Here is a 17,491-nt window from a genome sequence, read left to right as displayed (position 1 = left end):
GATTAGACAAGTATAGTGTGTCGTTTACCAAAAGTGTATCATCGATTTTGATGAGTTAGTGTCTGCATGTTCAGGTAATGAGTAGAGTACCTGACAACCCCTTGATACGTATCTACCGTCAAGGCGGAGCATGTCAAGTAGTGTCAAGGAGGGTACTTGATGATCGTTGGGTCCCTAACGACCCCTTAGTACTTGACAACCCATTGATACGTGGACGACCGTCAAGGTGGAGTGTGCCACGTGATGTCAGGGAAGGTACCTGACGATCGCTGGGTCCCTAACAACCCCTCAATACCTGACAACCCATTGATATTTGATGATCGTTAGGGCGGAGCATTCCACGTGGTAGGGTGTGTAAAAAACTAGAAACCAAAAAAACCATTTCAAACTGACCGAACCGTTGCCAAAATTTCGGTTTGGTTTTATTATATTAAAATCCAAAATTTTCGGTTCGATTTTTGGTGGCAAACTTTCATGCATCGAACCGACCGAAACCGAACCGAATATATTATTATATATTAAATAGATAATATAATGTTTGTAAATATATAGAACTTTAGGCCTCTGTTAGTTTATATATTATTTGCTTTGGGCCTCCATCATTTTTATTTTGAAATATTTGGGCCTTGGCTTTTCATTTTATTTGATCTGAATCATCAAACCATCCGGCCTTGGCTTTTCATTTTAATGATTTTATCTTTTTAAACTAATAATTATCAAAAAACTAATAAAATTATCGAAAAACAAAAAAACTTAATAAAACCTGATTAAACCATCACGCCTCCATCACTTTATTCTCTCACATAGCCTCCATCACTCCCTCTCACACACACTGACCTCTATCAGTCCACATCGGTCGCCAGTCTCCACCCTCTAACCTCCACAACTACTCCTCACACCGGCCTTTGCATCTCTCATGGTATAATTCTTCTCTTTTATTTCTATCCCTTCTTTTTCTTTGTTTGTCTCTAAATATCATGAGAGTACCATCTGGCCTGCTGGGGCTTCTTTCTTCTACAATATTTTGCTTAAATTTCTTTATGTCACATTGTATATTCCAACACCTTAAATGGGTACACTTTACTTTTCTAAGTTTTCTTGCTTCCTTTTCAAACCGACCGAAACCACAATAAAACTGAAATCGATTGATTCCCAACTATTTTGGTCAGTTTCAGTTGAGAATTTCACAAACCGAAATTTTTGGTTTCAATTGGCCAAACACAAAAAAACTGACCAAACTGAACTGATTACACCCCTACTGCGCGGTGTCAGCGAAGGTACTTGACGATCGCTGGGTCCCTGATGACCCCTTAGTACTTGACGACCCATTGATACGTGATGACTGTCAGGGTGAAATGTGTCACATGGTGTTAGGGAAGGTACCTGACGACTACTAGGTCCTTGACAACCCATTGTTACCTAACGAATCATTGATACATGACAACCGTCAGGACAGAACATGTCATGCGGTGTCAGGGAAGGTACCTAACGACCGCTGGGTACCTAATGACTCATTGATATATGACGATTGTCAGGGCGGAACGTGTCGCGTGATGTTAGGGAAGGTACCTAATGATCGATGGGTCCTTGACGACCCTTTGGTACCTAACGACCAATTGATACGTAACGACTATCAGGGCAGAATGTGTCGCACAGTGTCAAGGAAGGTATCTGACGATTGTTGGGTACCTGACGACCCTTTGGTACTTGATGACTAATTGATATGTAACGACTGTCAGGGTGGAGCGTGTCATGCGATGTCAGGGAAGGTACCTAATGACCGCTGGGTACCTGACGACCCATTGATAAATGACAACTATCAAGGCGAGATGCATCGTGCGGTGTCACACTCCCTTTGTGACCGACGATACTTTTGGTGACCGAAGATTTTTTTGGTAAGCTCATGATACTTTTGGTGAACGAAGACTCTAGGGTGTTGGAAAAATTTTTCTAATTGGTGAAAATATCCCGTATCAGTACCCACACAGTGCTTCTTCTTCTTTCTCTTGTAAAGGAGCTTGCGGTGGTAGCAGAGGACAGAAAGAGTGGCAAGTGAGGAAGATGATATTGTATATTGTTATTGATGGATGATGATATAGGGCAAAACGAAACTAAAAACAACGTTCTGCCTCTTTTGACTTTCAAACCCTTTGCTAAGGAATGCAACTATTATATTTGTATTTTTTTTTTATATAAGAATATTTGTATTCGTTGGATTTTATGGCTTGTTTGGAAGTTTAGAGGGGGAGGAGAGTAGAGGGGAGTAGAGGGAAGGGGAGTAGTGGGGAGGAGAGTAGAGGAGAATGATTCACCTCTACCTTATTTGGATGTTTTTAAAATTAGTAAGGGGGAAGAGAGTAATTAGCCCTTCCCCTTGTGTAATTTTGTTAATATAATAAGGGTAAATTAGGTAATTTATTTGGTCAATAGTTTATGTACTCTACTCCCCCTCCAAATCTCTCCAATTTGGGGGAATTAAAATTGGGGGGCTAGAGGGAGTCCAAACCCCTCCAAACTCCTCCAAACCCCTCCCCCTCATTCTTTAAAAAACTTCTAAACAAGGTAATTGCATTACTCTCCCTCCCTTTACTCTACTCCCCCTCCTTTTTTAAACATCCAAACATGCCATTAGTTTGGTTGAGTTTTTTTCATTTATATTGTATTTGATATTATAACAAATTCTTTAAATTAATTTTCCTAATTTTATTTTTTATTTTATGTGGCAGTACACATGGCAGTATATGTAGCATAAAAACATAATTTTTAATTTGGCTGTTAGTCACGTCAAAATTTTCCATCTATCAATTAACGACAATAGCTATTTTGACACAATACATAAAAGTTAGAGACTAAATTGACAGAATAAGAGCACTTTGACAACAACTTGAGTGTGGAAATGGATTGAAGCCTTTCTTTGAATCAAGTTTATTCTAGGGAAGTTAAAAACTTAAGCTCTTGATAGGTAAAGTGCACTGATTGGTAGAAAGGATTAGCAATCACCTAATGGCTCTTTCCTGAAAGATTTTTTGAAAATAAGGGAATTTATTCTTCATACAGTGGGGAGAGCATTGGTTGAAAAGTTTATTTGACTTTTAGACTCTCCAAGACTAAAATACCCAGCTTATATAAAGTTAGAATATGATAAATGTGGACTAAAAATTGTGAAAAATCATAAAATGGCTAAAAATTCAAGTTTTGGAGATCAAGTGGCAATTGACAATTAATTTGGGGGCCTAAGTGATGATCAACACGCAGAGCCAGAATCCAAGTGTTGTTCTTGATTTCAATATTTTTAGTAATTTTGAGGTTTTTTCCAGCATTTCTAAATTTAATATTTTTAGTCATTTTAGGGTTATATGAGGCCAATGGATATATAGGAAGTAATATATATAATTAAATACTTGTTTTTAAATAGATTTAATTAAAATAAAAAATTAAGATTATTTATCCTTTAGAATCATACAATCTTATGTGTGATAGTTCATCCTTATCCTAATCATTGATCAATGAGTTTATAACACATCATGAATCCTAATTTGATTATTTAATGACTAATCACAATTAATTAATCGTAATCACATGTTTCTGGTCTTAATCATAGGAATTGTATATAACAGTTGAATTTTGACTTGGCTATAATTAATCCAATGATTCTATTTAAGCATACGGTATGCCATTTTGATTGTTAGAACTTCTAGATTTATTTTCAATAGAATATTGGAATATTTAATGGTCAAATTATAATTTTTTTCATATATTAGAAAATGACAGTTTTGCCATTGTAATGAGTTTACATAATGGTTACAAAATGGGGTGTTTACTCATGTCGCACCAAGAAATGGGCTCTTTACTTCGTACAAGGTAGAAGACTCTGGTAAAGTGAATAAGGAAATGAATCATGCTGACATCGTGCAAATTGATGACACTTGTGTTAAGGGTAATACTTGATGTACTTTGACCCTAGAGATTGTGTAATATGTAAATCTAATCTTCACGCATGCTTTGAATCAAGTAGATTATAATATCTATTTTGACAACAACAAATGGGAACTTTCTAAAGGGTCATTATTGCTTGTTAGAGGTAAGATTTATACAATTTACAAGACACAAGTAAAATTGTGTGGGGGTGTAAAAATTGCAGCTTAAGATGAATCTTCGCCTAACTTGTGACATAAGTTACTAGTTCACATGAGTGAAAAAAGGGTTGCAAATTTTGGCAAATGAATCCCTCACATAGAGTTTCATTTTATAAATCTTTTATTAGGAAGCCCAAAGTATTAGTCTTGGTTTATTCTGATATATGAGGTGCTACTAAGGTTGAGTTCTTAAGTGGCAATAGATATTTTATTACTTTTGTCGAGGATTCTTCACAAAAAGTGTGAATGTATTTTGTGAAAATAAAAGACAAGGTATTTCAGCATTTAAAAAAATTCTATGTCATGGTAGAAAGAGAGAAAGAGAAGCATTTGGAGAACCAAAATTGATTTTTGAAAATCGATTTCAATTAGCACAGGTGAAACACCGGCCAACATTGACTGGAATGGTCGGTTAAAGATGGGAGCGTGTTCTGTGCCCCTTGAGACAAAAATGTGATTGGATGCAAATGAGTTTACATGATCAAATACAAATCTAATGGAACTATTGAGAGGTTTAAGGCAAAATTAGTTGCCTATGGGTTGAACTAGGAAAGAGGAACAAACTCTAATCAAGTTGTGAAAATGAGTACGGTACATGACAGATTTTCACACCAAAATTTCTTTTGACATGTTATGCTTTGACATTGAGAAATACAAGAATGACTATCATATTTAATAAAACAGAATAAAGAGAAACATCAGTTTCCAACTAAAAGTGACACTTCTTTGTTAAATGCTTTCACTTTTTTGATATAACAAACATATAAAATTATCAACTCCATCTTTTCATCAATTCAGAGTTGCAGCTCATGTGTTCACAAATCTGCAATTCCTTCTAACTTCTCCCGTGACAAAGCTATCCGAGTTTATAATATTTCCCAATTTCACCATCGAATCCGAGAATTGCTGGAAGAAAGCAACTGGATCTGCTGCATACTTCTTCACAAGTTCCTTTGTTTCAATTCCAAACAAGCTTGAATACATTTCTTGATCTGAGTTAAGTAGTCCCTCACCTTTCAATAGTATTTGGTAGAATGAATTGTCAAAAAGGTTAGGAGTAACATAGTCCATGGCCGTTATATTATTGTCCCCACCCCCAATGGGTGGGCAGATAGATTTCAAGCTGCTGAGGTGTGACTCAGAGATTGGATCATGTCCTGAAGTTGCTTCAAAGTCTCCATAAATCCTTGATCGGAAATTGGTGCAGCGTGCCATGCCTATAGTGTGTGCCCCTGTAGATTAAAAGCAAAGAAACAACCCAGAGGAGAGTATGATACCAATCACTTAGGATTCAAGTACTGCACATTATGTATGAAGAAAAAAAAAAAAAAAAAAAAAACCCACTATGTTAATATTCTCACTGGCTTCCCCATGTTTTCCATGATATTCATTTGCTTGATTCTCAATTTTCAAAGTTTATGGATCAGCAAAATATTACTTTACTAATCAGCGTTTATAAGTCACACAATAGGTGTAACTGGTATCATAATTGCTCAAGAATCCTATACTAGCCCGCACCTGATAGAGCCACCACATCTGTAACTGAGAGGCCTTGATAAAGAAACTTAGAAATGATAGAGGGCAAGCCCTCATCTGCTGTTGGAATATTTGTGTTTGCCAATGCATAATTTGCAGTTATAGAATCCTTTCTTCCCAGAGGAACTTCCCAGTATGGTCCACCAACCTGCAAATAATATGAAGAAAAGGCATAATATCAAATTCAGTTCTGCTAGAGTTACCAATTTCTTTTACCAAATTATTTACATTCTCTCTCACATGGCATTGCCACTTCACTCGACTAGGCTTACCACAACACAAATACAGAAGCAAAGATGTGTAAAATTCAATGAATTATTTGATGTCAATAGACTTATTTTATCAAAATACCTCCATTCCCATCAAGGACCAAGCAAGAAATTTTTGTTAAGGGGACAAATTATGTATGGTATTTTATAAACTATCGGTTGCTACAAAAGTTTAAACTTTTAGGAAATTATGAATTAATCACTTCACCATTATTCTAAAACTCCTCTTCATGTGCGGGTTTAAACCCCTTAATAGGTGGGGCCCAACGCATGAGATTTTTAACTTCTCTTTTTTAACAAGAGGTAAGGCGGAGACCAAGTTTTAACTAAACAAATTTACTCTGATGCAATGATGAGCTACTGATTATCCCAAGAGTTTAAACTGTTAGGAAATTTAAATTTAATTACTTAACCATTATTTTAACAATATTAATACATCAATCAAAATAAACTCAAAATACACATACAAATAATTAATATATTTCAATAGTTAAACCATGCATTGCAAGATAAAGTTTGACAAGAAAATTATTCATAGGGTAAATTGCAAACTACACCCCTAAAATTTCGAGCTGTTTGGATTTCATACCCTGAAGTTTCAGAATTTGGATTTTACCCCCTATATTTTAGAAGTGTTTGGATTTTACTCCATAAAGTTTTGAGGTGTTTGGATTTTACACCCTAAAGTTTCAAAATTTAGGAGTGAAAAATCCAAACAACCTTAACTTTAGAGGGTAAAATCCAAATTCTGAAATGTCAAGATGTAAAATCCAAATATCTCAAACTTTAATGGGTAAAATCCAAATTCTGAAACTTTAGGGTATAAAATTCAATCACCCTCAAACTTTAGGGGTGTAATTTTTAATTTACTCTTATTCATATATGATATGTATTTTAGACTTTAGTTAATAAGTATTAAGAAATAAAAAATCAAATTAGAGATTCAAGGAAAAAAAAGCATACCTAATTTAATTAGGATTTATTTAGGGAAAGTCAACTTTAATTTAATAAAAATTATTTATTGTTAGGTTTCTTAATAATAATAAAAAAATTATTTATTTAAACTAACATAATTTAGAATTATTTGTAAATCCAAAACCACTTATATATATATATATATATTTGGATGATGATGTGAACAAGTATGCATTTTCAAAAGCTAATATAACATTATTAATTAGAAGAAGAGGCAAACAAAAAGTCAGCATAATATTAACTTTTGACAATGCTACACTACCAATTAGATTTCTATTGAATGTGTATTTTGACAAATCTATTGTAGTATTATATTTTTTATTCTACCTTCTATGCATGAAAATTTTCAAGATGATTAAAATTAATAGCTATCTCATCCATAAAATCTTTAAAATTCAATTTTTTATATATTAAAATTATACAAAAAACATGAGTTTATCAATTGAATATTCAATAAAATCCAATTATTATGAAATTTGTCATCTATTAAAAAAACTAGAATTTTACTCTAGTAGTGAAATTTTAAAAATATTAATCCAATAAGATGTTGATTAGTGTAGCATTAACAAAAAATTACCCATATCGTAAATTATTCATGTCACCCACACACACTATGTATAAAAAATAATAAACATCTTAATTTTTTAATGTTAAAGTAAATCACAACTAATAAATATATTGTATACAAGAGTATGAATACAAGTGAACAGGTATATATATATATACATGCATACAAAAGATAATTTTTGAGGAAATATTTGTTATCCAAAACTTTAATGAGTACATAAAATTTGTCTAGCTTATTATTTACATGTAAAAAAAAATTAACATATTGCATCAATTTCTCAACCAAAAAAAAAAAAAAAAAAAAAAAATCTTGCATCAAAGTTATAGTTGATGGCTAACTTTATAAAATAAAATACTTATCATTTTTGTAGTCAAATTCTGAAAATTTTAATTTCAATATAAATTACTAAATTATCTACCAAAAATGAAAAAAAGAAAAAGAAAAGAAATCACTATAGAACCAATGGAGACCTCAAAAAGTCATAAATCCAAATACATGAACAAATTTTATCATGAAAAGAGAAATCTAGAAAGAAAGAAATCTAGAGTACAGTGGTGAAATACACTACCTTTTGTGTTGCCCTAATTAATGCAATTACATTTTCAGATTTTTAATGTAAAATATATTCCCGCCACATACTCACCCACTCTACTACTAGTACTACTACGCAAAGGAAGTTTAATATTAAAACATGCTTGCTACAAACAACTACTCTTCTTACCAGAATGACTGCATCTCTTGCAGCAGTGGTGAGAATATCTGCACAAGAAACGATTCCGGGGCACTCTGATTCAAGCTTGTTCTTTATACTATCAATAATTCTGAAACCTTTCAAAGCGTTTATGTTTGGGGAAGCTTTCTTCTCTCCTTGTAATGTGATTGTGTCATCCAGCAGTATTGACCCATCACATCCCTGTTCATCAACATATCAAATTATTCCGTACTTTGCTGAAGCAATTCTTGTCCATGTTAGCCATGCACGAAATTTTGGCCATTTGAAATTAAATAATTTTGGAAAATGATTTGTTCAGGTTAATATAGTATACACAGTAACGTATCATTTAAAAATTAAATGATGTAACATTTGATACACTTGTAGAGTTGTAATATTTAATCAGAATTATAAAATGTATCAGTTTCAAACAAATAAAATTTTTGAAGCATGTCAATAATATTAATGACGAGGAATGTAATGGAATAAAGATGTAGACCTGAACAAAACAATCGTGGAAATGTAATCGAAGTATTAAGGCCGCGTTACGTGGATCAGCTAGCACTGCACATTCCATTTCTTTCTTGATGATTTCGAACAGAGTTGGACAAGTAGATGCATAATAATCCAATTTTAGAGCAGGGTCACTTGCATGTAATCTGGTTCCAAGAATGAACAAAGTTAGAAGCAAGATTTGCAGAACAAAGGGCTTTGAATTGAGGCAAGGTGCCATTGTTGCTGTTTTGGTTTTCTTGGATAATTGGAGAGTGAGAGTGGGAGAGATGGGTGGGACTGATATATATATAAGTACAAGGAATGTGGAATATTGTGTCGTAAGGTTTTTTGCAAGGCCGTTTGAGTATTAAGAATAGAATTGTGTATTAGTCAAGAGAGGATGCAACTAATATTTGGCCTGGTTGGTGGCTACTCTTAAACCAAAATTAGAGAGAACCTTAAAAAGACGTGTACGTGAGCTACCATTACAAAAGGCTTAAAAGATTTGGGCGAGTCACCTAACCGAAAATTGTTAACAGCTAATGTTTACCACTTCAACTCTTACATAGAGGTCTGAACAGGCTTTGCTTCCTTTTTCAAAATTTCTCTCTCAAAAATTAAATTTCAATCAGCAAAAAAAATAAAAGTACCCCTATCCTTTTATTCCACAAACCTCACATCTAAGTGGGTTGATTAATAAAGCTCCTCATTTATAAGAAAGGGATATACCGTTAGATTATCAGCCCAATGGAATGCGAAAGGTTGGTTAGATGGTCCAACCTGAACAAATTAGGTTTAACCATAATGCTTAATTATATCAATTTAATTATGTTTATATGTATTTTTAGGCTGATAATTGAAATTCAGGTGTGCAATTTCCAGCTCAAGATGTCACAATCTGATGCTCTCCTCGTGAAAGATCCATTTGTGTCGTTTGTTATGAAAAAAAAAACAAAACAAAACAAAACAAAAAAAAAAACAAAAATACCCCATTATATTTGGTAATGTGATTGTCAACTTGCACGTAATCCTATTCACTTTTTCTTCAAAGACAAGAATCACACACTCTTTCTCAGATTCTTGATTGCTTTTCTACTCTACATGAGAAAATCTAGAATTTCTGAAAAAAGATGTGAGTCATGATCGACCGTGAAGTGCAAGATTAGTATACATTTCTCTTCTTAACTTAGAAAAAAGAAGAAGCACAAATTAGGGGGCTGTTTGGTAGTGTTACTAGATTAACAATTTTCAATATTTAAACAATATTACATGTATTTTCATATTTTTCACCCACGCATATTTTCAAAAAATACAAACAATGTTACTAGAACAATATTACCAAATACCCCCTAGATTTCTGCCAATTTTCGGTCAAGTTTACTTGTATCAAATCTAACCTAGCGGAGGGTTCAAAGTGTAGAAGCACCTAAAAGTTTCTCTCTGCTAGTGAAGGGTGGTTTTCAATCCTCTTCCTAGAGTGTAGGATAGGTGTCCCTTCTCTTGAAGGTGTCTTTGTCCCTTAAGGTAACAAGTTTACCTTGAGGCTTTGTTGGTCTTTTCTTCAGGGATTTTGGAAAACAGATAGTAGATTAGGATGGGAGAACTCACGAAAACTTGGAACAGCCTAACCCTCTCGGAATGCGAAGGATCAAACTTTCGCATCAAGGAGGAACGGGCGAAGACAGAGTTTATTTTAGCAGCTAAATTCTTGACTAAGAGAACTCTCAACATAGATGCTATAGCTAAGACTTTCACACCCCTTTGGAGATCGAAAAATGGCTTCAAAATCAAAAAGGAAAGTGATCATGTGGTTTTATTTATTTTCGATAATAAGAGTGAGATGGAGAAAGTCATGGCAGCAGAACCTTGGAGCTTTGACAAATGCCTAATGGTTTTGCAACGGTAAGGAAAAGGACGTAGGTGATATGGAGTTTAGTAAGGTGACATTCTGGGTGCAAGTTCACAATCTTCTAATCAGATTTTAGACAAAAAGGATTGCTGAACAACTGTGTGAAGTGATTGGTAAGGTGAATGTAGGGACTAATGAAGCAGAAACAGAGGGAGATAACTTCATGCGTGTTAGAAATACTGAATGTATTTGTATTGTATTTCTTAATGAAAGAATGTACATATGTGCCTTTATATAGGAGGCATATGTGTGCAGTACAAGTAAATATGTGTGTAGTACAAGGAAATATGTGTGTTATACAAGTAACCTAACTGGGCCTAAAGCTCATAATATTATACACGTTAACAGCCCCCCTCAAACTCAAGGTGGATGTGAGACCAGCTTGAGGTTGTCAACCAAATCACAAAGGCGTCCCTTAGGATGTGACTTGGTGAAGATGTTAGCAAGTTGATCTTTGGAGGAGACTGAGAAGAGCTTGAGAGCACCATGGATAAGATGATAACGAATAAAATGACAATAAATCTCGATGTGTTTAGTCCGTTCATGGAAGACATCATTGTGAGCAATATGAATGGCACTCTGATTGTCACAATAAAGAGGAGTAGCAAAGGATGTGGACACACCTAAATTCTTAAGAAGCTATCGTAGCCAAAGGAGCTCAGATGTAGTGTCAGCAAGGGCACGATATTCTGCTTCAGCACTGGAGCGGGCCACAAAAGTTTGTTTCTTACTTCTCCAAAAAAATCAAAGAAGAACCAAGAAGAAAGCAATAACCTGTAGTGGACCTGCGATCAATAGGATCTCCTGCCCAATCAGCATCAGAGAATGCACGGAGTACAAGAGGAGACTGAGCTGAGTAGAAAAGGCAATGGAAGAGAGTGCCCTTCAAGTATCGTAGAATGCGCAGAACAGCAGCATAGTGAGTCGATCGTGGAGCAGACAGATACTGGCTCACCTGATGAACAGCATAAGAAATGTCTGGACGAGTAACTGTGAGATAAACTAGGCTGCCAACCAATCGTCTGTAAAGAGAGGGATTAGACAATGGTTTTCCCCCCGAGGGTGTCAGATGCACATTAAGTTCAACTAGAGTGTCAACAATCTTACTATCAATGAGTCCAGCTCGAGACAAAAAGTCAGATGCATACTTGGTTTGAGTAATATAAAGACCATCTGTGGAATGAGTGATCTCAAGACCCAAGAAATAGCTGAGATGTCCAAGATCTTTCATCTCAAACTGCTAACTAAGAAAATCCTTGAGTTCTTGAATGCCACTGAGGTCATCACCAGTTATGATCATATCATCCACATAGAGAAGAAGCAAAATGGTGCCTTTATCATTGCGACGAAAAAATAAGGCAGAATCATAAGGACTGGCAGTGTAACCCAAGTGGAAGATGGTGGAGCTGAATTTGGCAAACCAAGCTCGTGGAACTGGTTTAAGGCCATAAAGTGCACGTCGAAGTCGACAAACTTTGTTTGTTTCAACAGAAATACCAGGAGGAGGTTGCATATAGACTTCTTCATTCAGATCCCCATTAAGGAAGGCATTTTTAACATCCATCTGAAAAAGGTCCCATTTATTGGCAGGGACAACAGCTAAGAAGGCACGAACAGATGAGATGCAGGCAATTGAAGCAAAAGTCTCTTCATAATCAATCCCATACTCTTGTGTAAAACCTTTTGCAACAAGACGAGCCTTGTAGCACTTAATGGACCCATCAGAGTGAGTCTTGATCTTATAGATCCACTTACAACCAACCACAGACTGTCCAGGAGGGAGAGTAACCAGATCCCAAGTATGGTTTTTGGTTAATGCATCAATTTCCTCTTTCATTGCAATTTGCCATAAGGGGTCAGTAGAGGCCTCACAATAGGTTTGAGGCTCATGGAGTGTAGCAAGGGCAGTGTAACAATGATAGTCAAGTAAATGTGCAGGAATAGATCTTACCCGGGTTGAGTGGCGAGGTGGAATGTCTTGTGGAGGATCTTTAGGCGGAGCAGGAGCAGGGGACCCAGGCTTAAGGTGGGGTAGCTCGTCATCAACCTGTTCAACTTCAACTTGTCTAGAAGAATCATCAAAAATATCTGGAGATTGGATAGAGAAGTCCAAAGGAGGATCAAGAGTATCTGTAGAAGGAATAGGAGACTCATCTGGAAAGATTTCTAAAACAGAAGAGTTAGTCAGGGAAGAACGAAAGTGAGAGAGTTCAACAAACAAGCGGTGTTCCCAAAAGACAACATTACGGGAAACACGAAGACGATGAAGATAGGATCATAGCACCGATACCCTTTTTGAGTTTCGCCATAACTAAGGAAATAACAAAATCTAGATCGACGCTCAAGTTTGTTGTGCTCATGAGGCTGAAGAAGAACGAAACAAGCAGATCCGAAGGAGCGAAGGTAATGATAGTCAGGGGGTGACCCAAAAAGGCGCTCATACGGAGTCTAATTATGGATGATAGTGCTTGGAATGCGATTAATAGCATGAATAGCATGAAGAGCGGCTTCACCCCAAAATGGGGCAGGAACTTTGGCAGAAAGAAGAAGAGCACGGACAGTGTCAAGAATATGACGAAGTTTTCTTTCGGCTTGACCATTTTGTTGAGAGGTACCTGGATAGGTTAGATGATGTACAGTGCCATAGGAATGTAACAAAGCTTGAAAGGCATATTGAGTATATTCAAGAGCATTATCAAATCAAAACGTTTTGATATGTTTGGAGAATTGTGTTTCAACCATTTTTGCAAAATTACTGTATATTGGTAAGATTTTAGAACGATATTTCATAGGAAAAATCCAACTATAACGAGAATAATCATCAATAAAAACAACAAAATAACGAGATCCACCAATACTAGTAACATGAAAAGGTCCCCAAACATCAAAATGAATTAACTCAAAAATACTATTAAAGATAGATTCACTGTTATTGAAAGGTAAAGCTAGCTGTTTTCCTAACTGGCATGAAGTATAATCAAAATTGTCTTTGGACACAGAACCCAACAGACCCTTAGAAGCTAACTGTTGTACCCGAGAAGATGGTGCATGACCAAAACGAGAATGCCAAAGTGCGAGAGAAGGTAAGGAAGAAAATGCAGCAGCAACAGAAACATGAGCAACAGGTAGAAGATGAAGATTGTCCACGAGAAACATACGCCCAACCCTAGGGCCAGTCCCAAGCTCTTGCCCCGTCCTCGAATCCTGCACAATACACCCAGAATATTCAAAGATAAGGCGATATCCTAGTTCAGCTAATTGTCCCACAGAGCACAAATTATAGGATAGGTCAGGTACATGGAAGACCCTAGGAACAGAGAAGTTAGAGGTCGAAACAAAACCTAGACTATTCCCATGCATGGTGGAACCATTGGCTATATGAATATTAAGAGGATGTGGTGCAGGGTCAAGTTTGGAGAATAAGGACGAGTGAGGTGTCATGTGATTGCAACAAGCAGAATCAAAAAGCCAAGTTTGAGATTTGCCGAGTAGAACTGAGAGAGCAGTAGAAAGAGATGCATTACCAGCCATACGAACAGCCTGAGCTATGATCTCCTGTAGTTCAGTGGGGGAGAGGTTGATAGTGGATCCAGAAGACTGGGACTCAGCTGAAATGGAAGGCATCAGCGGAGTAGGCTCAGTATTAGCAACAGCAACAGTAGACTTGTTGCGACGGTAACAAGTCTCAATGGTGTGGCCAGGACGCTTGCAATAATTGCAGAACTTTTTGTTGGTCTGCTTGCGACAATTGCTAGAGCCAGAGGAATCACCTGATTACTGAGGCTGCTCAATGGGAGGAGCAGAAGGAGTAATAGCCAAAACATTGAACTTATTCTGGGCTTGAAGGGTTGCAAGACGAGCTTCTTCTCTAACTAACTAGTTTACAGTAGTATCAAGAGAGGGAGGAGGACTGCGATTAAGAAGCTGACCTCGGATGGGCTCAAAGTCCTTGTGAAGGGACATCAGGAATTCATAGAGACGAAATTCATCTCTAACTGTAGCATATTGTTGAGCATCCTTTGAGCATGCCCAAATTGGATCAGAAATGTCAATTTGGTCTCAAATGAAGCGAAGCTGATCATAATAGTCATTGATGGATTGCCCTGATTCTTGTCGAAGTTGATGCAATTCAACCACTAACTGATATTTCATAGATCCATGAGTAGTGGAGTACCTTTTAGCCAACATATCCCATGCTGATTTTGCATCATCAAAGTTGCCCAACAAATTGGAGATAGAAGGAATGGAAGTGTTTCGAATCCATGTGAGGATCATGTGGTTATGACTATCTCATTCAATCATGCGATTAAGGAAGGCAGCATCTTCTTCACTTGCCCCCTTGATAGGAATAGTGATTGCACCAGTACAATAATGCCAGAGCATGCGACCCTTAAGAAAACTGTGCATAACTTGAGACCAAGATAAGTAATTCTTATTCCCCTCCAATATAGTATTGATGGGGCGAGGAAGAAAAATATCCTTTTTATCCATTTAGAGACACAATATGTAAAAATAGACAACAAAAATGAAATCTACGCGAAAAACTGGGTAAGGAGAACTTGGATTGAAAAAGTCAACCCGAGCAAAAAGTCAACAGTCAAAGTAGTCAACGGTCTGGAATGATGACGTAATCACTACTGAGTGCTAACGTAAGCAAGCTGATGTGTTGTTGACGTAAGCAACGATGACGTCACTAGGGCTAGCGTGGCAAGATGATGACGTCAGCAAACCGTGTCTGGCGCGTGAGGTGCGTGTCTGGCGCGTGAGGCGCGTGTTCGGCGCGTGTGGTGCGTGGATGAGAGCGGAGGCGCGTGGATGCACGTGGAGGCGCGTGAAGGATATTGGCGGCGCGTGGTTGTGACACCGAGAATTGTAGTGGCGCGTAGGGGTGCGTGTTTGGTCCGATGAAGATGAAATTTCACAGAAAAGTAGATCGGGATATTGCTTTCTGATGGTACTATCTATGGTCTGATCGGAGAGGCGGAAGCGATGGTGGCGGCAAGGCAGTGGTCTTTGATGTACTGGAGTCGCAGTGGAGGCAGTGGTGCTGCTCACAACAACGGCTGCAGATGACACCCAAGAAGACAAGACTGCTTAAGAGTGACACACCAAAGGATTAAAGCAGTGGCTCTGATACCATGTTAGAAATACTGAATGTATTTGTATTGTATTTCTTAATGAAAGAATGTACATAGGTGCCTTTATATAGGAGGCATATGTGTGCAGTACAGGTAAATATGTGTGCAGTACAAGAAAATATGTGTGCTATACAAGTAACCTAACTGGGCCTAAAGCCCACAATATTATAGACGTTAACAATGCGGGTTTGGGTTACTATAGATATCTCCCAACCATTGAGTAAGGGATGAGTTGTCTCACTTGACAGTGGTAAGGAACTGTGGGTGCACTTCAAATATGAGAGGCTTCCAAGCCTATGCTTCTGGTATGGATGTTTGACGCATAATGATCGTGATTGCGATCTTTGGGTTGAAAGCGAAGGAAGCCTCTTGCCTGAGTCCCAACAATTCAGTCCATGGATTAAAGCAGCACCATTTGTGCCGACCCGAAAGTATGTGGTTAAAGTGCCCAGTTTTTTCGCTAGTAAAAAATCTAATGCAGCGCCGGAAAAACCCAAAACAACGAAGAAAACGCCAGTGGTGGTGGTCCGCACAGGTAAACCAGTGTCGAAGGTTATTAGGCTTGAAAAGGAAAGTCTTGAAGTTCACAATGAAGAAAACATAGAACCGGTTTTTCAGGAGGCATACCAGCAAGGATCAAGGCTGTCAACTGAGGAGGGAATCATGGAGGATTTGATACTACAACAGGCTGGGTCAGTAGAGGAAAAGGTGTCAATAAAGTCTTTTAAAGAGGTAATTAGGGAGATTGATAAGGGAATAAAAAAGTATGACTCACAAAGCATTGTGTCACCTAGTTTTGGAGATAGCATAGGAAAGGAAAACTATGTGGGCTATCCTAGAATTAATGAAGCTAACATGCTGTATACATCAACACATGCAGCCCATTTGTCCTTATCTCCAATAGTACCTTTGGCATAGATACCTAGCTCTCTTATCAATCATGGGTATGCTGAAGGGACTTAGAAAAGGATTACTAGAGTAGGGGTGACAGCTGATGCTGGAATGTCTGAAGTAATTGGGGGAAAAAGAAGTATAGGTAGTGAAACAAACCAAACTAAGTTACCAAAAAAAAGAAGGGTTTCACAACAAAAAAAATAAGATATTGGCAGAGGTTGGTAATCAGGCCTGCCAAAAGCAATGAGTCTATTATTATGGAACTATCGTGGGCTTAGGAACCCATGTACAGAGAATGAGCTTGTTAGATTGATACAGGCAAAAGATCCATCTGTCGTGTTTATAGCCGAAACATGGGCAGACGAAACAAGGCTAGATCGTACTTTGAACAAGATTAATTTTGACTAGAAGTGGGTGGCTCCGAGGCCAAATAGAGGTGGTGGATTAGTTTTATTTTGGAAAAATTCTATTAACATTGATGCGATTAATTCCCACAAGTATTTTATTGATACGATCATCAATGGGAACACTGAAAATGCATGGCAATTCACTAGTTTTTATGGAGAGCATGAAACCCACAGGAGGAGTGAGGCATGAAGCAAACTGAGAAGTTTAAACTCTAGAATGAACATCCCTTGGATTTGTGGTGGTGATTTTAATGAAATTGTTCGCCAAGAGGAAAAGTGGGGTGGGGCTCCTAGAGATCATAATCAAATGCAACTATTTCGAGATGTGATCGATGAATGTCAATTCATGGACTTGGCATATGTGGGGCCTAAATTCACATGGGCAAAACACTATGTTGATGGGCATTCCATAAGAATAAGATTGGATCAGTGCATGACTACAAATTCTTGGT

The 17,491-nt window shown here is 37.1% G+C and overlaps 1 protein-coding gene across 1 annotated transcript; it reads right to left on the bottom strand.

Moving 5' to 3' along the window:
• Positions 1–4,788: 4,788 nt before the first annotated feature.
• LOC112035271 (peroxidase 11) lies at positions 4,789–8,979 on the bottom strand. The gene is made up of 4 exons (XM_024068095.2): positions 8,696–8,979; positions 8,206–8,397; positions 5,655–5,820; positions 4,789–5,368 (listed from the first exon to the last, which is right to left on the bottom strand). The coding sequence occupies exons 1-4, from the start codon at positions 8,927–8,929 to the stop codon at positions 4,944–4,946; spliced, it is 1,017 nt and encodes a 338-aa protein (XP_023923863.1). The 5' UTR covers positions 8,930–8,979; the 3' UTR covers positions 4,789–4,943.
• Positions 8,980–17,491: the final 8,512 nt, after the last annotated feature.

This window comes from Quercus suber, unplaced genomic scaffold, assembly GCF_002906115.3.
Source record: "Quercus suber isolate HL8 unplaced genomic scaffold, Cork oak 2.0 scaffold_59, whole genome shotgun sequence".
Classification (NCBI taxonomy): Eukaryota; Viridiplantae; Streptophyta; class Magnoliopsida; order Fagales; family Fagaceae; genus Quercus; species Quercus suber.
Note: the sequence above shows the minus strand (reverse complement) of the source record. Positions and strands in the feature narration are given on the sequence as shown.

Excerpts from the sequence above, each read along its gene's own strand:
- LOC112035271 (XM_024068095.2), bottom strand. The coding sequence starts at position 8,929 with ATGGCACCTTGCCTCAATTCAAAGCCCTTTGTTCTGCAAATCTTGCTT. Across the intron at positions 5,821-8,205 it reads CAAGAGATGCAGTCATTCTG|GTTGGTGGACCATACTGGGA; the intron begins GTAAGAAGAGTA and ends TATTATTTGCAG. Across the intron at positions 5,369-5,654 it reads AGATGTGGTGGCTCTATCAG|GGGCACACACTATAGGCATG; the intron begins GTGCGGGCTAGT and ends TTTAATCTACAG.